Raw genomic sequence first — 21,639 nt, 5'->3', positions numbered from 1 at the left:
TTTTTTTTTTTTTTTTTTTTTTTTTTCGATTATTTTAAGGTTGTCGTTGCTTAGGTTGTTCGCTATATGGTGTTGAGGAAGAGTTTTTGGTTTGGTTCTGAAAATGGGAAAATAGCAACCCTTCTTCTAAGTTTTAGGTTTATGAAGTGTAATGTTTTTCATTTTTTCTAGGTTTTGGGAAAGGGAGCGGTTGTTGGTTAGTGTATGTTTTATGCTTTCTTTTTTGTTACCACCCCAAAAAAAAAAAAAAAACAAACAAACAAACAAGCATCCGTAACGAACCAGACATGAAAGCTTGAGCCCCAGTTGTTAGAAACAACAAAACCCCAATTCCCTAGATTTCGACAAGACAAAAGCTTTTCATCTCAATCAAACCCATATGTTTCTTAAACTAATCCTAAATTTCTGTTTTTGTTGTGTTTTTCTAGCTTTTAATTTAATGTAAAATATAACCCTTTTGTGTGTACTTTTAGTTGGCCTGTTTCTTTCATGTTCTACAAGTTTGATTTCTGGGTAAGAAATCAAAAAAAAAAAAAAAAATGAAGAAATTATGTTGTTCATAAATACCTCTGATTCGTTATCCAGCCTCAGCTTTTTCACCAAGTACTTGATTAGTAATCGAACTGTCATCCTTCCATCCCTTCACAAAGATCAAATTTAATTATTACACCCAAAATTTCAAAATAATCACTTCTAAATAAAACCCACGTGCTAATTACTTAACAAAGATCCAATTTTTAGTAATGAAGATGAAAAAAAAATCAATACTTGATTCGTAAGTAGCTGGATCTCTGAGGCAACGCCGGTTGTTTCCCTCTGTATTGCAAAGATTAAACAACAAAATATTATACCAATTGCACAAAGAATTAAGATATGGGGTGTAATTAGATTGAGTTTTCTTACTGATTTGATTCCGAAGCTTGAAGAGAAAACCAAATCCCGGAATGAGGGCGGCGTGGAGGGTCGATAACCCTGATGTTGTTGTCGGAGCTGGGTCCGGCGGCAGCGGCGGTGGTGGCAGCAGCAACTAAGTCAAGTCCGGGGTGGAGTTGAAAGGGCGTGGAAAAGTAAGGTCCGTATGGAAGAGAAGAGGAAGAACAATTGGAGGATGAAGGGTTATGAGAGGAGATAGGTCTAAATGTCCAATTAAGCTCGGGTGGCGGCTGAGCCAAAACCATCCCGGGAGAAGAATCCCCAACACTGGACGACTCGTGTCCTTTTGAACCGAGGCCGGCGGGGGACAATAAATCGAGCTCGGTCAATCCAAAGCGGAAGCCTGGCGGTTGGGGACGATGACGGTGGACGACAACATCGGGAGTGGCAGCTCCGATGCTAAGGCGAAGCCATCCCTCGTCGGGGGTGTCGTGAAGAGGTCGATCTTTGGAAGCGGAAGGGGTTTGGTTAGTTGTTGTGGGATGGTGTTGAAGAGGGAAGAGATGATGGTGGTGATGATGATGATCGAGAGAATTATTGTTAGAATTGTTATGGAAAGGTTGAAAATGATTCATGAGAGGAAAAGGGAAGGGCGGAGGAGGCGGCGGCGGAGGAGGCGGTGGTAGAGGAACCATTTGGTTCATGTGAGGCGGAGGTGGGAGGAAGAAGGAGGCATGAGGGAGGGAATTTTATGTATATAAATATGAGAGAAAAGCAGAGAATATTGGGAAAGTGCAGAAGAGACGAGAAGGAGGAGAATGGATGCTGCAAATCTCACTTCCCATTAATTCTCTTTGTTTGGAAGTTTGTGGGTCGACACAGAGAGGAACAAACACACACACCAATAAGCTGACCTATATAATTCAAATCCATTTTTATTTTTTTTTTATTTTTCACAATAATATACAATAAATAAAATATAAATGAATAAAATTTAATTAATTCGTGAACTCTCCGACATAAACTCTAGTGATTTTAGTTTTAGTTTCTTCGAAAGAACATTATACGAATGAGATAATGTGTCTTGCTTGTATATCGAACGTGAAACTCCAACCATTTTCAACCGAAAAACGTTTAAGAATATGTATGGGAGGAGAACATGAGAAAAATGAAAAAGGATGTGATTTTACAATATCACAAAAAGGGTCCTTTTCATTTAGCTCACATTTTAGTTTGGGGAATTGGGGAAAAAGGAATCCCACCTGTTACACCTTTAACTTTACTCTCCCATATTATTATTTTTCAATCACGCATTCATTAATCTCATCCTTCCTGATCTCTATTTTGTTCGAACTTAAATAACAATTATGAAAAGATTATTTCTTCAATCACGAATCATAAACTTAGCTATCGAGTAAAAACAAAGTGTTATGTTTCTCCGTAATAACAAATTTTAAATATATATATATTTTATACACAATAGTCAGGTAATTACAGTTTTATTTTGGAAAGTAAAAAAACCCTAAGTCATGGAGTTGGGAGAGAAGCAGTTTTTTTATGGAGATTACGAAAAGTGAAAGGAAAAGGAATCCAGTGGGAGAATAATAATATTAATATAAAATGGAACAACCCAAGTAAAGAAAACTAATAATAATAATAATAATAATAAATAGGTAATTATTAAAATAAATTAAAGAAAAACAAAAAAACAGAAGAGAGAGAGAATGATAATGATGGTGTTCGTCCTCGATCCGAGAGTCGAAACATACAAAACGACACATGGGATGGGAAGCATCAGCCATGGAGGCTGTCCTGTTTTTTTCTCTTTTCTTTTTTTAAATTTTTTTAACAAATTAAATATTAATTGATTAAATTAAATAGTTATGGGTACGTAACCAAATTAACCATGTGCCGCTCCACTCTACTTTTAATTCTATATATAATTAGAAGTTTTTGTAAAAAAAAAAAATTAAATTAATATATGATTGCAGAAAATTTACTCATTTTAAAATTAATATATGTTAGGGTTTTATCTCATATATTTACATTTTTAATAAAATTTAGCAGTAATTTAAAAATATATAAGGCCTGAAAATGCAGACACCGGGTTAAAAGTAGTTGATGAAGTGTTAAAAAGTGTATAGTGAGATAAAATGAGATGGAAAGGTGGGAATGTTCCCATTAAAGAAATGTAGGCTAATCCCTACCACCTTTCCCCACTTCATACCATATATTAATAATTATAATTTTTCAACCCCACCAAAAAGGAAAACAAAAACAAAATCAACATTTCTCATATTGGCCTTTAATCTCATCATCATGCCATCATCACTATCATCACCATACTTATTCCACACCACACACACTCTCCCCTCCTCCTATTTATTCAACTAACTCAACATTCTAGGGTTTTTTTGTTTTTCTTTTTATCTTTATCATTCAAAAAAAAAAAGAATCCTAGGAGTTATCGTTCGTGAAAGTTTGAATTAGAGAAATATGGAAGCGGTTTAGACAAATTCTTCTTTAGTTGTAGATGATCTCATGTGATTCTTATCCATATTGAGAAGTATAGATGAAAATGTTAAAAAATTTAGAGATTAAGAAAGGAAAGAAAAAGGTTAAAAATTACAATGATGAAGGAATAATTCAAGAATGAAGGGTGAAAATAATAGCCTAATTGTGTATGAAAGAATTAAAAAAACAATAGTCAAAAAGTAAATAAAGATTAAATAATAATATTAAGTGGGGAGTTGGGTGTGTGCATGAAATGAATAAATGTGTGCGTGGATATAATGAGTGTGCATGTCAGTGCATGCATGTGGTGGAGCTGCACAAACATGGGACTCCATAGGACTCGTTTTTTTGGTTTAAATATTTAGAACGAAAATATATGTCTTAATTAGTTGAATAATTAAATCTAAATTATTGGAAATGAGGAAGTAAATGAGAAAACGAGAGATGAGCAGTGAATATGAGTGGTAAGCCCCACCAACAAAAAAACACACAATCTTGTGATGGAGACAAGTCTTAGAGGCAAAGCTAAGATTCAGTTTTTGTTTTTGTTCTTCCTTTTGCCTTTTTACTTTCATTCAAGTCTGAATATATATATATAAAAATATATATAACGTTGAAAGGTTTTGATCCCTTCTCCTCTCTAGTGGGCTGTGGGAGAAATGATTAAAAAGGCAAAAGGGTTCCGACTTTCTCATCAAAATTGCTTTGTTGCCTTCCAATATAAGCCATTCATCTTTTATTTATTTATTTATTATTATTATTATAAAAAATGTAAAAAACAATTAATTATTACGGAATTTAACAGTATGTGATGAGATTGTGGAGTTTGAATCATTTATGCATCGAAACCACCGAGAAAAAGGGTATTAACAAAAGCTATAAATGCTTGCTACTCGTTGATGAGTGTTGAAATCATATAATCACCAAACTACCATCATTTTAATCATCAAATTCGCCCTCCAAAATAGATAGGATTATGCATCCTCATTGTGGTATTGAGCTCCAGACGCACACTTCGACGCTCGAGTTAATGCAAGTTTTGTGAGTCATCTAATTAGTATGAAGTATGTACGTACTCTTCCAATTACTACATTACATTGCTTGTTGAATGAACCAGTTCTAAGTAATATGAAAAATTTCAGTAGAATTTTCTGGGATTTCGAGCTGCTGTCGTGTTTTTATTATTATTATTATTATTATTATACAAATTATAAAAGAAAGGTCAGAATTAAATTATTTATTTTATTTTTGGTTCTTGTAGGATGAAATGAAATTAAAAAGTGTAATATAAAAGAAAATAAAAAATTGATAGGGGAAAGGGTAGAAAGACAGCATGGACGTGCGTGGAAAGTGGGACCCAGAGAGGGGAGGTGTTTGCATGGACGTGCGCGGGATGTGGGTCCCACCGGAACCTGACTGCGCGTGCAAAGCCGGACTTCATGGGGGGGCCACCCTCGGTGGGCCCAACACGTACTTCTTTTTTATTTACTCTTTTCTTTTCTTTTTATTTTTAAATATTTGAATTAAAAATAATGAATTATACATTTGTAATGATTAAGCTGGTTTAATAATTCCAACAACGCAACGCAAAGCCGCTGCGTTTTTACCAAATTATTATTTTATTGCAAAGTCTTTTTTGTCATTATTCAGTTTCTTTTTATTTTAATTATACAACTCAATATTCAATACTTTATTTCTTCTAAATGTTTTAATTTAATATCACAATTTTAACCTTGAAATAAAATCATATTTCTACATCCTTTGTCTAGATTAAACAAAGATCAGTATACTTATAATCAATCAATTTATATTTAATCATTGAAATTAACCTTGAAATAAAAATATATCGTAATTAGCATCAAAGTCCATCGTCATTGGTCAACCATGAGAAGAAAAAATAAAAGATATTTCACAAATAGTGTATTAATTTATTTTTTGTACTAGGATTCTGTTGTAAAAATATTAATTCATAAATTTAATTATATGATAAAAATAGTCATAGTGATTATATAATATTAGATAATTGATTTTTCAACTGAAACGTGGATTTTTTTTAAACTTTGTTTTGTATCTATATATATTTTTCTAATGATTAAAAAAAATAAAAGGAAAAAAATCATATGAAGTTCGCATTTGTTGGGAAGTGTTGTGAAATAAGCGCGAGCAAATAAGCAAGCCCATTAACAGGCCCATGTAACCTCAAATGGGCCTTCGGCCCGTTTCAGTGCAGCGAAACGAGGATCTATGTCCAAATCCATCTCGGCGTCTACGTGGAAGAACATCACTTTGTTCCTTTGTTTTTTTAATATTAAACATCTCCCAACTGTACTTTTATCATATTGAAGGCCTATTAAAAGTGTAAATAAGATAGATGAAAATTAAATACTATGTATGTAGATGAGATATGTAACGATATTGTCTAATTAAAGATTACTGTGTAAATTGTCTAAGTTTAAGCAAAATAAAATAATATATATATATGTTTTTGTACCTAAAAGCTTAAGATAGTTTAAATATGTGAAATAATACACACATGCATAGGCTATTAAACAATTAATAAAACATTCCAATAAAAAAGTATTAGCGTTCATAATTTTAAATTGATTATAACCTAAACAAGTCCCGAGTTTCCAGAAAAACCACGGGTGGGGCCCATGGAGGGATCCGTGATTGGCTGGCCAGTGACCCGATTTGAACGTGCGCTGTCAGCAACCATCGTGGATATAGGAATGGCATGCGTGGAGGAATGTGATTGGATAAAGGACAATTGAGTCACGTGTTCCTTAATCGCCAAGTCACCTGGGAGAAAAAGGCCACAAATGTCCAAATGGGCCCAAATTTGAGGCCCAATATTCGTCCAATTATGGAAATCACCAAATCCTCGTGTCTTTGCCGACACGACAACACGCAGCGCAACAACACTCCACCACACCAAACCAAAACCCTATCCGTTTTTATTATTATTAAAAAAACTGGCTTAACAATTATCTCGTGAATCATGGCTCCAACGGGAAAGTCGTGGATCTAAATGGAACTTCAACAATTTATTTTTCCTGGTCCTCACAAATTGGTCCAATTTTCAACTATTTCTTTTTTTCTTTTACTTTTTTGCACTAAAAATAAAAAATAAATACAAAGATAGTAAGGTCACCCAACTACAATTTATTTTCCTTTTAAATAAAATTTTTTTTGGTCAAATTAATAAAAATATACTGTTCTTCCAAACTTAGTCAAATTTTCAAATAGGTCCACCATTTTTTCATGTTAGTAAAATAATGGTATCAAATTTTTAATTTACCATTTGAATGAGTCCTCTCTTCATTATTTTAATCCACCCATGTATTATTCATTTTAATTAAATCAATTAAATTATTTTAAATAATTTTTATTAAAAATGTAAAACAATCTACTAAATCTAATAATATTTCAATAATAATAATAAAAGGGTTAATCTCTAAAAAAAAAAAACTTCAATTTTTATATTATAATAAATTCTTCAACTAAAAATATATTTAAACCATAAATAACATTATAGGTAAGTGAAGGCGGGGGAGTTGGGAGAATATCATTTAACTAACGAAAACAAATCTATCACATTTTTTTTAATTTAGAATTTTACAAAATTTCTTAAAAGAGTTTTTGGGTCATTGTTATCATATCACACGACAAAGAGTGGTTCAAATAGCAACTACTTATTTTGTTATTTTAAAATTCATATTTATTTCACTTTTCCTTAACTGTATTATAAATTAATGTTCCTAACATTTCTTTTTCTTATTCAAACAAATCAAATTCAAACCAATTACTCCGCCTTTGACGATGTCTCCTTATTTATCCATACTATTTTACACCAAACATCAATAAAATCCCCTGTTTTTCTTCTTCTTTTTTTTACTCAAATAAATTCTATAGTAATTTTTTTTAATTCTGTTAAAAAGCTCATAAAATATCTCTAAAATTTTTAATATTATTTTTATTTTTCTGTCCGTGTGGGTGTTTTATTTTTTTTTAAGAATGTTAAAACGTATTAATGAAATTTTGAAAATTTAGATATTTAAAAAAGAGCTAAAAAGGTATTTTTGAATTAAGACGAGCTTCTTTTTTTTTTTTTTTTTTTTTTTTTGAACTTAAAAAATTTAAATTTAAAGATATTTAATGATATTTTTGAGATGAGATATAAAATTTAAATATATTTTTATTAAATTAGATCTTTTATTTAATAGAAGTTAAAGGCCTCGTGGAAGACGTGTCGCATTAAAGCGGTCATCCCATGTAGCTCGTGCCTTTCATTTACTATTTACTTTCAACTTTCTCTTATTTATTTAGTCCTTCAATATTCCGACTCTCCCTCTCTGTAACTCTCTGTAACGCTATTTTCCTCCAATTCCCTCTTCTTCTTCCTCCTCCTTCGTTCTCCCGCCATGGCTAGGGCTACTGTCGAGCTTGATTTCTTCGGCCTCGAGAAGAAGGCCTCCTCCAGGTCTCAGTTCCACAACCTTCTTCACCGCAAGAGAAGCTTTCGAGGTCCTTCCTCCTCTTCCCCTTCTCCCCAATCTCTAATATTATTTCTTACTGTTCCTTTTCATTTGCCTAATTCTCTTTTTCTCTCTTCCCAGGCATTCACAGCGCCATTTCCAAGATCAACCCCGAGCTTCTCAAATCTGTCATTGGATCTGCCTCCATTGCTCTGCCTCCCACTCCCAAGGACGCCAACCACAACCTTCTCTCGCCTTTGCCTCTCTATAACCCTCTCTTCAGGTAATATTACACAAAATCCTACCTACCTCATCGTCTTCGCGGTTCCGTTTCAAATTTCCTCCGAATTCATCGTTTTCGCTCCCCTTTCTGTTTCTCAGGCCGACTTCTGAATCTCTTCAACATACATCTCCGATGACTATCTTCTACAACGGAACCGTCGCCGTTTTTGACGTTCCTCGTGATAAGGTTCGTTCCACCTCTGGATCATCGTCTTACGTACACGACTTTTACATCAGTTTTTTTTTCTTTTTCTGTAACTGATTTTGTTTTTGTTGCTTCCCGATTAATTAATCAATCGCTTTCTTTCTTTGTGGCGTGAAAAAATTCGTTTAGGCCGAGAGCATTCTGAAACTCGTTGCGGAAGGAAAAGCTGAAGCGAATCCTACGGTTGCAATCCCATCCACCGACCGCCAGCAACAGTTGCTTGCATCTCTTGACGGAGGTGATTAAACATCCACCGACTTGTACTGAACCGATATATATATATATTTTTTTTGATGAAGATATTTATATTTATCAGCATTTCCTTTTACTATTTTCATATTTTGTCTAAAATACATGCTAATTAGTTGCTTTTTTTCAGCAGATCTTCCAATTGCAAGGAAGAAGTCGCTTCAGAGATTCTTGGAGAAGCGTAAGGAGAGGTAATGATCCCTATTCCCTGTAAACTAAATTTGCATAACTAAGAGAAATCCGTCACACACTGCTATTATTATTTTCCAAATTATTTATTTATCTGTTCTTTGTTCTTTTTGTACTTGACTTCAAAATTCTTGCTAAGCTTTTTTCCCTCGGTGTGTAGTCTTATTCTTTGGTAGCTTAGGCCGGTTTATTGAAAACAACGATGGGTGGATACTGTTGATTTGTAATAACTATAAATTGTTTTTCTAAAAAAATAGGATTATTGTTCTTATATTGATTTCTCTGATTGTATCGCCTATAAAGAATACGAGAGAAGAGAAGCGAACTTTTAGTTGGAAGAGAGTTGAGATAGGGAAATTCCATTTGGTATCTTTTTGAGTGAATGATGGTATAAAACTTGATTGGTTAAGGCCTTTAAGGCCTTCCCTGGTTCATTTTATTACTGTATTTATTATTTCTGACAAACTCATTTTATTGTTGAAATATCCCATTTAATCTCTAGATAGTTCTTCTGGTTTGTTAATTGATTTGACACTGTCAGAAATAAAAAAAAAAAAACAAAAACAAAAATAGTTTTCGCCTTTTAAAAAAAAAAAATGAAAATTATTATAAATTTCATCAAGTTTCATAGAAATTAACTTCAAACTATTAGATTGAATTTCAAATTTATTGATAGATCAATAACTAAATTTTAAGTATTTAAAAGTAGAGAACTAAAGGACCAAAATGATAATAAATTTAATATTGAATTTAAAACCTTTTTTTTTAAAAAAAATAGAAAATAGTAATTATTTATTTATTATAATAATACTGAAATAATGTGTATGTATTATTGAGAACGGTTGGGATTGTACCCTTGGAAAAAATTGTGGCAAAAGTTAGGGGTCTGTTTGTAAGAAGCTCATTTTTATTTTTTTATTATTATTTATTGTTATTTGAAATGCATATACTTATCATGGTTTTGAATTTTGAAAATTCAGTTAGCATATAAAAAACTTTGTGAAGAAAGTAATTTTTTAGAGAATAAATAAAGGGGTATTACACAAGTTGAAAGATTTTGTAGGGAAGTGGGTGGAAGGACGGTAGAGGAGTTTAGGAGGGTCAGGCAAGAAAGCTTCCCTTTTTGACTTGTGGCATAAAAAAAAACTAGGATTGGATTCAATTCCATGAAACTTCCTGGATGCTTCTCATTTATTCACATTTTTCTTTTATGCGTTTCTGTTTACCTTTTACTTTTTTCGATGGAATAAACAACAACGAAAGAAAAGGGAATGGTTAGGTGTGTATTGTATTTTAAGGAAAGCTTTTATATATTTGATTGTGTTGTGTGTACAGGTTGACTACGGCTTCACCATATGCCTTCCCCTGGCCCCACCTAACCTGAAAAGATGGAGAAGATCAACATTACGCGTTTTCTGACACAGACAAATAATCTCTCTTTCGCTTTTAGTTAAGAAGTATTAAAAAGATTATGACAATATATTTATATATAAATATGTAGATATAATCTTAATTTCGTGCCCTTCCTTTTGGACTCCCTCTGTATAGCCATAGGCCACATAATGTTATGGCAACTTGTGATACTGGGGTAGACTTCCTACTTCCATTGATCATTCCCTGTTGCTTTATTATTTATTTATTTATTTATATGCTACCTGACTTTTCTTTTTATTTGTTCTTGCCGGTTGAATTCCAACTTTATGGCTTGAAAGTTGGGATTTAAGGAATGAAAGTTGTACTGGAATTTCGGTTCTTTGAATATTATTTATTTTGGTACACTTTTGAAGTCAATTGGTAGCTGTGGTTATTTGAAACCTGATGTGTATTGTGTATTTATTATTGAGACTGTTATCCCCAAAAGTGGGTTCGGAAAAATCAGAAATGGTGGCGATGTCTAGAAGAGAGATATATGTTTGATGGTTTGTTGTTTTGTGCCTTTTTGACCATGTCATTATCTCCTTCTCCTCCTTCTCCTCCTCCTAATTCAAAACATAATTAAGAACAAAATGAAGGGTGCTATACATTGCATTGGATTGGATTAAGGGAGGAGATGGAGAATGTTGAAGAAATATGCTTTCCATATTGCCTTCGGACTTATCAAAGACAAGCCAAACGTTAGTACACCAAAATGAGCATAGTTGAGCATAGTTCAATAGTAATTGAGATATACTTTTGCTCAAATACTCATATCCTATTTGTTGAACTCGAAAAAAGAAAAATAAAAAATATCGGTCGAATCAAGGGCCACAATCACATTGACTTAAGTTTGATTTGATCTCCTCCATCCATTCATGTAGCCTTTCTTTGACCATCCTCTTTGCCTCCCACCACACACCATCCCTTGGTAGACTACCATAGTTTGTTCTCTTCCAACCACTTTGTTGGGTTTTAGTTCATAGATGTTGGCACATTGGACCGCCATGGCCATAGCTGTTGAATACCAAATTCTATCCAATCCAATTAAGGGATAATCATATCATAATTAATGATTGGAAAAGGATTATTATGTCTTAAACTTAAACTTATGGTCTCCGATATAATTATCTTAATCTTAAAGTCTTTCAATTTATGACCGCCATAGATTATGCCTTAACCTTAAAGTCTCTAATATGATTATCTTGCTTGTTAGCTCGTGGTCGAAAATGAAGTGTTAAGCATTGACTTTGAATATAAGTTGGCACCAATTAAGAATGGAAATAAATAAAAGTCAAACTTGATTGTAACTTGATTGTAGTGTTAAAGAATTATAGTCGTTAGTTCTTGAATTGTCATCATCAATGAATTTGGCTACAATACAATTCTATACACCACTAAGCCATGAAATTGTCCATTTATTTTTGTAGGAGATTTCCTACGGAAAGGGTATTAGTTTTCTCTATCGATAACATTTCAAATAACATTTTTAATGTAAAATTTTTATTTTTCATATATATATGTAGGCGAAAAATTGGGTGGGAGTTTGAGATGGAGAATATGATGCCTGTTCTTAGCTCCATTCAATTAAAAGGGAAAGAAAAGCTCTTCGTACTCCATTCCATTTCCATTTTCTATTTGAACGGAGATTCTTCATCTCATTGGAAGCCAATCCCAACCCTTTAAACAACCTCTCTAATAGAAGTGCCAAAAGTATTCAAAGAAAGAGTATTAGTTTGGATATAGCGGGAGTAGTGAGATCTCTTTGGGGGCATGGATATAATAGAAATGAGTGGTCATTTCAATTCAAATATTATTATGTTTTTTTCTTCTTGGAGAAATGTGGAGTTTTATGGGCTTTTACCGCATAGTTCAAGTTTATTTTGTAGACCCAATCCATTACATCTACACTTTACTTGCGGGATTCAAGTTTGCTTCAAAACAGTATGTTTTTAGGGTTTTTAAACCCTTATTTTCTCCCTCTGATTAACCAACAACTTTGGGCGATTATGGTCCCAATCAATTTAATTACCTTAACACTGCCTTCTTTTGATTCGTAGAAGGAATTGAAAAAATTCATGGTGGAAGACAATCACCAGAGTTGCTGAATGAGAACAGGAAAGAACAGATGCCTGTGCTAAAATTTGCAAGGTAGAAGAAATGGTCGGTTCAGACCATAATCAATCTTCCATAGAGGTCAGTAGTAATTCAAAAACTCCGCTAGTATTTATTTTTTAGGATGAATTATGACGGAATGGACAAAAACTGACCTTTGAAAGGATGATGGATGATTGAAGTATGTATGTACGCTAATTTTGATACAAATGACGAGGATGATAGATGATTTAGTCACTTAACTCTATCTATGATCTATGATATGATAGCAAGCCCTATTTATGATCTATGATATGATATAAGACGATATGATTATGCTACTATGCACCGTTAGGGATGAGAAAAGATGCCCTATTTATGATCTATGATATGATATAAGACGATATGATTATGCTACTATGCACCGTTAGGGATGAGAAAAGATGCCCTATTTATGATCTATGATATGATATAAGACGATATGATTATGCTACTATGCACCGTTAGGGATGAGAAAAGATGCCCTATTTATGATCTATGATATGATATAAGACGATATGATTATGCTACTATGCACCGTTAGGGATGAGAAAAGATGCCCTATTTATGATCTATGATATGATATAAGACGATATGATTATGCTACTATGCACCGTTAGGGATGAGAAAAGAGCAAGGGTTTCACATTTTTATCCTTTTAAGATGAAGAGCAGGTATAAATAGAGTCGTACCCTAACATGCTTTGTGCATATGTTGTGTGTGGGATGTCTCATTTTCATTTCCATTCTAATTATTTCGTTACATTATTATTCATATAAAAAAAAAACAACATAAAAATTAAAATTAATTGCGTACGATTCAATCAGAGAGGGTTGTGGAATAATGAAAGCAATGAGTCGCTGTCTTCACGAGCAAAATGTTATTCCTTCTTCTTCGTTTGAGTCGTTGACCATCATCCCATTCATGCCTGCATATTTTCTGCATCTCCCACTCACACATCCATGGCGGCCCCCCCAGATTCCTTTTCTTTTTCTTTAGCTTCTCAATTCAAGCTTTGTAAAATATATATCCATACAATTAAAACTCATAAAACAACGTCAAAGGGAGGGAGAGAGGCGTATACATCGAGCTACGAAATTAAACCCCATTTGCCTTTGCTCACCAAATTAATCCAAAGAGAAAGAATCAATGATTATGTCAGAATTAACCCAAACACAGTTTGTTTTTTAAAAAATTGTGGTTCGTTCTTTTATGGGAAGCCATTACTGTCCTCGGAGCGATCGAAATGAACAAGACGACTGCTGCTGCATTTGGGGCAATCTTCGACCTGTTTCGGCACCATGAAGTACATGAAGCATCTCTTGCATCCGGCAACCACTAGCACGTCCTCCTCCTTTCCCGGCGGGTATTGCTGCCTACTAGCACCGTACGACGACGAAGAACACGACTCCTCGCTGCCGTCGTCCGACGAGCTCTCATCCGCATCGTTCTCGTCGTCATCTTCCGAGTATAAATCTCGGCTGTGTGCTTCCGCTGTCCTCGGATCTTCCGTTACTCTCATTCCGGTCCGGCAATTTCTATAGTAGACTTCCCCAGTCTAGTGAGTCAAACGGAATAGAATGGAAAAGTTAATTTAGTGTTCCCGAGGAGAAAATGAAACAGAAGAAACAAAAGAAAGAACGAAAGAAAGGCAAGGGAATCCGAAATCCAGAAAGCTTTTTCTGAGGTCGTACGAAAAGAAAACTGAAAATGGCGGACGATAAAAGGAAGTATGAAATTAATTAATTCTAGGGTTTGGAATCCGAATCCTGGGAAGGGCGGATGGAGTCCGTATGGGAGGGAGAGAGAATTTAGAAAGCAAGGCATTAATCATAAAGACAAATTTATGGATTCAGAAACGCATTAATTAAAGATCGAAACGAAAGCTCCCTCTCGAACACACAATCATCAGAAAATTAAACAAAAGTACAAGACAACAGAATTTCCAAAGATCTGCCATATGCGCCCTTTCGCAATAAATGAAGGCAGGCTAAGAAGAGGGAAAAAAAAAAAAAACGAAAGAATCAGAAGCTGGAACAAGAGAGAAAAAGACAAAGAGAAACAAAGCGAGAGAAGTGAGAGTTGAATCAATGAAAATTAAGACGCAGAACACAGAAAACGAAAGGCGGTAGTGGTGATCCTGACCTTCAAATCGAGGCATTGTTCCCAGAAAGGAGGGAGAGAGATGTGAGAGTTGAGCTCCAAGGTTGTGTCGAAGCGATGATGTTGATTAAGAGGAAGATGACGTTCGTCGGCGGAAGAAGAAGAAGACGACGACCTACGAACACCGGCTGAGGGGGCAGCTGAGAGCAGACGGTGGTTGAGGGAGAAGGTACGGAAAGACTGCTCGAGGGAATCAGTAACCGCCGCCATATCGGGAGATTTCATCTGGAGGAGGAGGAGGAGGAGGAGGAGGAGGAGGAAGAAGAAAAAGAAGAAGAGATGAGGAGAAAGAAGAAGAAAAAGAAGAAGAAAAAGAAGAAGAGATGAGATGCAAGGAAGAATGAGAATACGGAAAAGTGTATTATCGTCGTGGGATGATAAAAAGATGAAATTATTGTTTATTTATTTATTTAGTAAGAGAAAAGAAAGAAACGGGGGGAAGGCGCGCGTGGGAGTTGTTGAGAATATCTCAGGTGGGACCCATATATTCGGAACTGTAGAAACAGAAATGGTGGCAGGTGTGAGTGAAGAGAAGAAATTGGAGCAGCCTCACGCGCGGCTCAAAGGGAGAGTTCAATTTGTTTTGTTTTGGATTTTGGGGCGGGTGATCCGCTCCTTACCCAAACCAAACCAAGGCTGGAGTTTAAATTCAAATATTTATATTTATTTATTTAGCATTAAAAAAAGAAAAGAAGAAAAGAGGAAGGGCAAAAGAGGAATTTGAGCAGGAAGGGGAATCTTTATTAATTAGGTTAAAATAAAATAAAATTTGATGTTTCTGAAAAGTTACGTACCAAAGTGTTTCTGACACCACGAGCTTCTCCCTGTTTCTGCACAAATATTCCCTGTGGGCTTCTGCCATCCGCCCAGCCCCCACCCCATCCAAACCCTCCTTTCTTCTCTCTCTTCCAATCCCACCATTTCAATACAAAAGCAATAACATAAATTCCCCAACTCTCCATAATACCCTTAAGCACATCCCTATGGATTCTAAAGCCTGCATTTCAAAACTGTATCATTCATGAATTAATTACATTCCATTCAAATCATTCCTATCACCTTCTATCTCTCCTTATCAATTTTAATCTTGACTGACCAAATATAATATTTATGAGACCGAGGTAATTCATTCTCCGTAGATGAGTAATTTATTTGAGTGTTGATTTCCAGACTTAAATCATGAGGTTCCACCCTCTCATTGATTCCAGAGTGACTCCGTTTTTAGTTGGATTACAAACTAATGGTTTATTAGAAAATAAAGTGATACTTAAAATAGACTCGACTAGTTGGTCCACCTTCACCAATCGGCTGCTCTAAAAAATATATTGAAATTTAATTACAACAATAAAGTAGTGCATAAATATAAAAAACTAAAAAGGATTGTTTAATGCTATGGAAGGGGGAAATATTGTATTTTGCTACAATTTTCCGAAATAAATTCAAAGTAATTAGTCGATTGAATTTCCATTAAAAAACACTTTACGGTGGGCTTACGTGTGGGCCCAACCTAAACTAATGACAGCTAATAATTCATTTCTTCTTCCTTTATTATTTTATTATTTTTTATTTTTAAGAATATTTTGACGAGAAATTTCGACCCTTTTGCTTCCATCGTAATTCTACCGTTTCTCGTTTGTTCTCCTTCAACAATTTCATTGACTTCCGTTCCAACAACTTCCAGAATCGCCGGCCCAGCAGCACAGAGAAAAAGCTTAGGGAAAATGTCGAAGAACGATGAGCCGGTCGTCGGAATTCCATTCTATGTTGGCAATAACGCTTATCAGGCTGGACAGATCCCTCCGAACGCCATCTTTGGCCATCCCCAGGGAGTTCCTATCCACCAAACCATGTACCGCGACACTCCTGCTCCTTACTGCTGTGTTTATTGTGGAAATTCCGGTCTCACCTCCATCAGGTTCCTTTTCTACCTTCTCTCTATCTCTGCGTCTAGGTTTTTTTTTTTTGTCTCCTTTCTTTGATCTATTCGAAATTCTGTGTCTAATTAGTCCGGTAGTTGTCTTTTTCTGTTTTAACCGATGATTATCCCATTGTTTGTTTTACTTGAATCGTTAATTCAGGAACGGTTTTGGGCATTGAAATTTTTTACTTCGTTTATTGGAACTTGTATTTGATTGATCAATGGGCCTTCCCCATTTTTGTCTTTCACCTAATTTTCTTCTTTAGGATTAGAATCACTTGTCGCTATTGAATTTCGTGGGTCGTGAAACTTTGCTTACATCATAAGGCAGGAACTGTCTGGTTGTTGCTGCTATGCTCTAACAATTAACTGAAATGATTTGAGTGACTTTTACCCTATATACCCGGAATGTCTTTGAAATAGTTGTTGCTTGGGTGTTTAAGTACACTTCTTCGTTTACATTGGTTTCAAAATCGTCTGACGCCCAACTTTACTGTTGTCCAATTATGTTTTACCAGGTTGTGGTCGTTTTGAGGGATTGCTGTTTGTGTTTGATTTCTTACATAAAACTAATTGGATCAAGGGCAGTTACTTTGTTTTCAAATTTGTATAAACACTCGGTCAGAGCGCAGGTGCAAGGTGGTACAAACTCAGGGGCTCGCAAATGGTTTACACCCATACAAAGTTTTGTTTGGCTTTAAATCATTTTCATTTTTAGAAACATTCAAATTGCATACTTTTACATAAGATGCTCCCTTCTTTAAAATAGCATTATTGTTAGTGGGGACACTTGAAATTTTACCATTCAGAACTTATCAATCAATCTAATTTCTCGGTGTGCGTTAAAAATTAATGCTCTGTTCATTCTTTCTTCAACGGCAACAATGAAAATTACAATAATAGCATAAATCAAATAGGTTATCATGTTACAATTTCAGTTTTTAATGAGAGTAGCCTAAACAAATATAAGACCAAATGTTGGGATTGTATATACACTGACAAAAATGTTGGTACTCGTATGTTCAAGACTTGCTGTAGCAGAGCACCAATATGATTTATCATGGTTAGGCAGCAAAATTTTGTGTATAATTATCTGGACATAGTAGATATAGGAGGGGAGAGAGGTGGATGTCGTATATTTATGTTAACAGTCAAATAATTATGCCTCTTCATATGGTTGTGATGCTTTCATGATCTCTGCAGATCGAAGATAAGTTTAGCTGCTGTCGTTGGTTGTATGATGCCATTTATGTTGGGAGTATGCTTTCTTTGTCCTTCAATGGATTGCCTTTGGCATAAGTATCACTATTGTCCCAGCTGCAAGGAAAAGGTATGACTATTTCCTGTCATTTTTAATTCTTTCAGTTGCTTCTTCTTATCTGCATATTGGTTATTTGAGACCTTGCTCTATTATGGATAATTGGAGTAATTAATGATACTATCATATTTCCTTAGGTTGGTGATTTTGAGAAATCGGATGTGTGTGCTGTGATGGATCCTCCACACTGGACACAGCCAAGCTTTGCATTGCCTGCCTGATTTTTACGAGCTGCTAGTTTATCGTGTGGCTATTTTGCATTGTCTGCAGTCAGTATTTGCTATACTCGTGTGCTATTTGATAGAACCAAGTACATGTTTTTTTTTTTTTTTTTTCTATACGCTTGTGCTATTTGATAGAACCAAGTACATGTTTTTTATTTGCTTTACTCCTGTGCTATTTTTGAGATGTTCTTGTTACAATTAGGGATAGGCAAGGTTTGGATACAACTGTGATAGAATCAAGTACATGTTTTTTTTATAACTTACCGCTTGTAAATAACTTGTTCTTACATTGGCATTGTTGTTTATATATAATACCGCTAGCTTAGTCTAGAGGAATCATTTCATAGACCTCTTGATCATTCACCTCATAAGTTGAAATGGTATGCGTTTGTTCAATTAATTTCCCGTGGCCATTCACTATCTGCATCTCCTGACACCATTTGTTCTAACCTCTCTCAAATTACATTTTGAGCATGCACCTCATCATCTGGATGAATCAACGATGGGATTTTCTTTTTCTTCTTTATTTGGCTATCGATATCGAAATGAAGTCGAGCATAATAGATGGTTTGCTATTGCCTGCTTGGTTTTGAGGGGACTTGGATTCTGATGAGGGATGACGATCTGGGATCACGCAAGTAAACAATGAGAAACATCTCGGAAAAGATGGTATACCTGAGTTCAAGGGGGTCTTGCCCAGATGCAGATGTAGAGAAAGACAATGGAAGTCGATTGCAGAGGTTTTCAATCTGGAAGCAAAAGTTCGGCATGGGAAATAAGAGCCGGTCTCGATAGCCAAAGAGACTGCCTGCATGAGTATGCCATTGCAGGGGGCAGCTTTTTACAGATCCCTTCATGAAGTTGCAGGCTGCAGGCAAGTCATCCTTGGCTACAGTACATGACTCTCCATTCCCATGTTGAACCTTTCCTTCCTTCCTCATAAATCAGGTAGAATTAAAGCCTCTCCTCGTATGTTGAATGCGAGAGTGCAGTCCATTCCTTTTGAAGCAAAAGGAGATATTAGGTATGTATGTATGTATGTATGTTTTCATTGGAGTTTGGGTTATAAGTTAAAAATTAGGAGCAGCCCCACCCACAACAATATACTGCACTCTACACTCACCGAGGTTTCTGTCCCGGAATATATTCTGTATAATTGGACTTACAAAATGTGTGTTGGCTATTTCTATAGATCAAACCCCTCCCCAACACCTATTCTCAGAGAATCTTTTTATGCGTCACCGTAGAGGACACTTCATTCTTTGTCCTCATTTTCTTCAACATACAATGTACACAACATTGTGTGTTTAGCTAAATAAAGAATGCTTAGTTTATTAAGGACAACGAAAGACGAACAAACACGTGTATTCTAGTTAGTATGAAAAATGAACTTTTTCGGTATAATTTAAAAAGTAAACTTGTGTATGCAAGAGTAATACTTGGGTGCATCTTTCTCCTTCCTTCTTCGCTCTAAGAGAAATAATTTAGTACCCATTTTTGAACTCTCTTTCTCTAATGGTGATCATCCCTTCAACTCTTCTGCAACTCGTTGACTTTGGCAATCTTCAGCTTCTCTGAGTTTGCTTCTCACTAACTTTTTGACTAGAAAAGTTAAAGTTGAGAAGGAAGATTGCCAAAGTCAACGAGTTGCAGAAGAGTGCCTACAATAATACAAGACCCACAAGCTCGAAGTTAAACTTGAGAAGGAAGATGAAGAGAATAAGGGATTTCTGTTGGAAAACTCTTCATGGATATTGTGAAAATAATAATAATGTCTATACATTCATATGTACTTTCGTTTTCTCTGTGGTTAAACACCTTATAAAGTGGTAGAATAGAATAGAATATGTCATTTCAGGCTTTGATATCAATGAATCTTCATTGTTCTTAATTATTTGGGCAGCAGCTTTGATGTGTAAAGGAAGATGAACTTTCTTAGTCAATTTAGATTTTTGCTGAGATTGATTTTGTAAGTGGAAAACAGAGTCAATATCACATATGTATTTGAAATGATACTCACACTTTTAGATAAAGAAATGGATAGATAAGAAGAAAATTCACTTTTATCATCCACATCAACTACCTCCTCCATTTTCATCACTTTAAGAATATTTTTACTCTTATCGATAATTGGGTCAAACTCGAGTGTAGGACTGAGTTTGACGATGATAAAAGCTTTCCCAATTCTCATCTTTCTATGAAACAAAGATTTTCTATTTGATTCATGTCCGAGGTAGATTAGGACTCGTAAAGATTGTATAGTGACCTCAAAATAAAAATGTTATATTTATATGAGATAACGGTGAAAGTATGTAACTTGCGATGTATAGCGTTCTTGTTCAAACTCCAAAAAAAAAAAAAACAAGGAGCTTGGTGTTTGTGGGACTAAACACTCGAGGGGAGGAAAATGGACAACTTTCTGCATCATTATTTGTTTTTGTTGCACCTTTTTATGAAGAATTGGAAAGAAAAATGGAGGGAAGACCATATATATATATATATATTTTTGGTTGAGGAGACTTAGTCAAATCACTTCTTTTAAGGACATGTTTATCATCATTAATATCCTACCCAACTAAGGTCATTTTCAAATGGTTGGACCATGGTTATCCCCTTTCCAATAATCAAGTTAATTACACCCACAAATAAACAGAGTTTAAGAACAAAAAATATAATCATTCAAGATTCGACATTCGATGGCTTTAGGATTCTCCTACATCATGACCATGTTATTTACTTCTAGCTTCTTAAGACTAAGACTAACCCTACGTACCAACAATATAATCCTTCTAACATTTTTAATCCACATTTAAATAATTAGTTTAGGGTTTGTTTGGTAAAGATAGAAAGTCAAAAAGTAAGAGATGTGAATGGACCCATTTATGTTGGTGATTGGGCATCAAAAGAAGAGTCTCTCACATGCCTGCAATGTGCTATCACTCTCCTCTAACCTAAGTGGGCCTCCCTCTTCACCCCATCTCCCCATCTAATCCCCACCATTTTCATACTTCCTTCACTCTCCAACACTTCCAATCAAATACAATACTAATATTGATTCATGTCTACCTCGTTTATTCTAGTCAATGACATTAATCATCACGACAAGTTTTATGTAATCTTCATTGCCAATAATCAAGACAGCGCTCATGATCTCAATGTATCCACTTGAATGGCTAAAAACACAACCACATGCTGAACGGATCAAAAGAAGGAAAATGTGGACGATCTTAGTGTGACTAAAGAAATGTTAATGGTTGTGGAACAAAGGTATTATACAAAAAAAAAAAAAAAAAAATTAAAAGTTATAAAGAGAATAATAAAATGAAATAAAAAAAAGGAATAATAAAATAGGGTTGGGACAGGCATTATTCGAAAATTCCATTGGTTATATAAAACTAAGGAATGCAATGGGCAGTGGTGCTTTTAGGTGAACCAAATCTCAATCAAAAGATAACGTAGAAAAGCATACTTTTAGGAGTCAAACTTTTATTCCTATTTTATGTTTTTTTTTTTCTCTTCTTTAATAATTATTGACGAAAAAGACCACAAAATAATAATAATAATAATAATAAACAAATGTCAGTGGTTTCTACACCTTTTGAGTATGCGATTCTTCCTACCACTCGCTCTTCTTTTTCTTCTTCTTCTTCTTCTTTTTCTTTTCCTTTTTTTTTTTTTTTTTT

The 21,639-nt window shown here is 34.7% G+C and overlaps 4 protein-coding genes across 6 annotated transcripts in view; 2 read left to right on the top strand and 2 right to left on the bottom strand.

Moving 5' to 3' along the window:
• LOC111455912 (protein LAX PANICLE 2-like) overlaps positions 1-1,751 on the bottom strand; it is a 5,650-nt gene extending 3,899 nt beyond the window's left edge. Inside the window, exons 1-3 of the mRNA XM_023097561.1 lie at positions 904-1,751; positions 769-816; positions 568-640 (exon numbers count right to left, since the gene is read on the bottom strand). Of these exons, the coding sequence (XP_022953329.1) occupies positions 568-640; positions 769-816; positions 904-1,577 (795 nt within the window). The 5' untranslated portion in view covers positions 1,578-1,751. The remainder of the gene's footprint in view (positions 1-567; positions 641-768; positions 817-903) is intronic.
• Positions 1,752-7,702: 5,951 nt separating this feature from the next.
• LOC111455800 (protein TIFY 9-like) lies at positions 7,703-10,578 on the top strand. 2 transcript variants are annotated; one of them, XM_023097414.1, is made up of 6 exons: positions 7,703-7,911; positions 8,004-8,145; positions 8,244-8,331; positions 8,479-8,587; positions 8,729-8,789; positions 10,123-10,578. In XM_023097414.1, the coding sequence occupies exons 1-6, from the start codon at positions 7,809-7,811 to the stop codon at positions 10,169-10,171; spliced, it is 552 nt and encodes a 183-aa protein (XP_022953182.1). In that variant the 5' UTR covers positions 7,703-7,808; the 3' UTR covers positions 10,172-10,578. The 2 variants fall into 2 exon arrangements, with proteins under 2 accessions (XP_022953182.1, XP_022953183.1); XM_023097415.1 differs by having other exon boundaries at positions 7,706-7,911; positions 8,732-8,789.
• A 2,432-nt stretch (positions 10,579-13,010) lies between these two features.
• LOC111455780 lies at positions 13,011-14,801 on the bottom strand. Its single transcript, XM_023097388.1, has 2 exons — positions 14,479-14,801; positions 13,011-13,891 (listed from the first exon to the last, which is right to left on the bottom strand). Exons 1-2 carry the CDS (start codon positions 14,719-14,721, stop codon positions 13,544-13,546), a joined length of 591 nt encoding a protein of 196 aa, XP_022953156.1. The 5' UTR covers positions 14,722-14,801; the 3' UTR covers positions 13,011-13,543.
• Positions 14,802-16,054: 1,253 nt separating this feature from the next.
• LOC111456579 (GSH-induced LITAF domain protein) lies at positions 16,055-18,304 on the top strand. 2 transcript variants are annotated; one of them, XR_002712794.1, is made up of 4 exons: positions 16,055-16,411; positions 17,618-17,744; positions 17,870-18,019; positions 18,075-18,304. XR_002712794.1 is itself a non-coding variant. In XM_023098507.1 (3 exons), the coding sequence occupies exons 1-3, from the start codon at positions 16,218-16,220 to the stop codon at positions 17,951-17,953; spliced, it is 405 nt and encodes a 134-aa protein (XP_022954275.1). In that variant the 5' UTR covers positions 16,055-16,217; the 3' UTR covers positions 17,954-18,067. The 2 variants fall into 2 exon arrangements, 1 of the variants encoding a protein (XP_022954275.1); XM_023098507.1 differs by lacking the exon at positions 18,075-18,304 and having other exon boundaries at positions 17,870-18,067.
• Positions 18,305-21,639: the final 3,335 nt, after the last annotated feature.

Source organism: Cucurbita moschata, unplaced genomic scaffold, assembly GCF_002738365.1.
Source record: "Cucurbita moschata cultivar Rifu unplaced genomic scaffold, Cmos_1.0 Cmo_Scf00018, whole genome shotgun sequence".
NCBI classification, from domain to species: Eukaryota; Viridiplantae; Streptophyta; class Magnoliopsida; order Cucurbitales; family Cucurbitaceae; genus Cucurbita; species Cucurbita moschata.
Note: the sequence above shows the minus strand (reverse complement) of the source record. Positions and strands in the feature narration are given on the sequence as shown.

What these genes read in the sequence shown, in the direction of transcription:
- LOC111455800 (XM_023097414.1), top strand. Translation starts at nt 7,809, where the DNA reads ATGGCTAGGGCTACTGTCGAGCTTGATTTCTTCGGCCTCGAGAAGAAG. An exon ending in CTCTATAACCCTCTCTTCAG is followed by an intron (nt 8,146 to 8,243) that starts GTAATATTACAC and finishes TCTGTTTCTCAG; the next exon opens with GCCGACTTCTGAATCTCTTC. An exon ending in TTGGAGAAGCGTAAGGAGAG is followed by an intron (nt 8,790 to 10,122) that starts GTAATGATCCCT and finishes TTGTGTGTACAG; the next exon opens with GTTGACTACGGCTTCACCAT.
- LOC111455780 (XM_023097388.1), bottom strand. Translation starts at nt 14,721, where the DNA reads ATGAAATCTCCCGATATGGCGGCGGTTACTGATTCCCTCGAGCAGTCT. An exon ending in AACAATGCCTCGATTTGAAG is followed by an intron (nt 13,892 to 14,478) that starts GTCAGGATCACC and finishes TTGACTCACTAG; the next exon opens with ACTGGGGAAGTCTACTATAG.
- LOC111456579 (XM_023098507.1), top strand. Translation starts at nt 16,218, where the DNA reads ATGTCGAAGAACGATGAGCCGGTCGTCGGAATTCCATTCTATGTTGGC. An exon ending in TCCGGTCTCACCTCCATCAG is followed by an intron (nt 16,412 to 17,617) that starts GTTCCTTTTCTA and finishes TGATCTCTGCAG; the next exon opens with ATCGAAGATAAGTTTAGCTG. An exon ending in GTCCCAGCTGCAAGGAAAAG is followed by an intron (nt 17,745 to 17,869) that starts GTATGACTATTT and finishes ATATTTCCTTAG; the next exon opens with GTTGGTGATTTTGAGAAATC.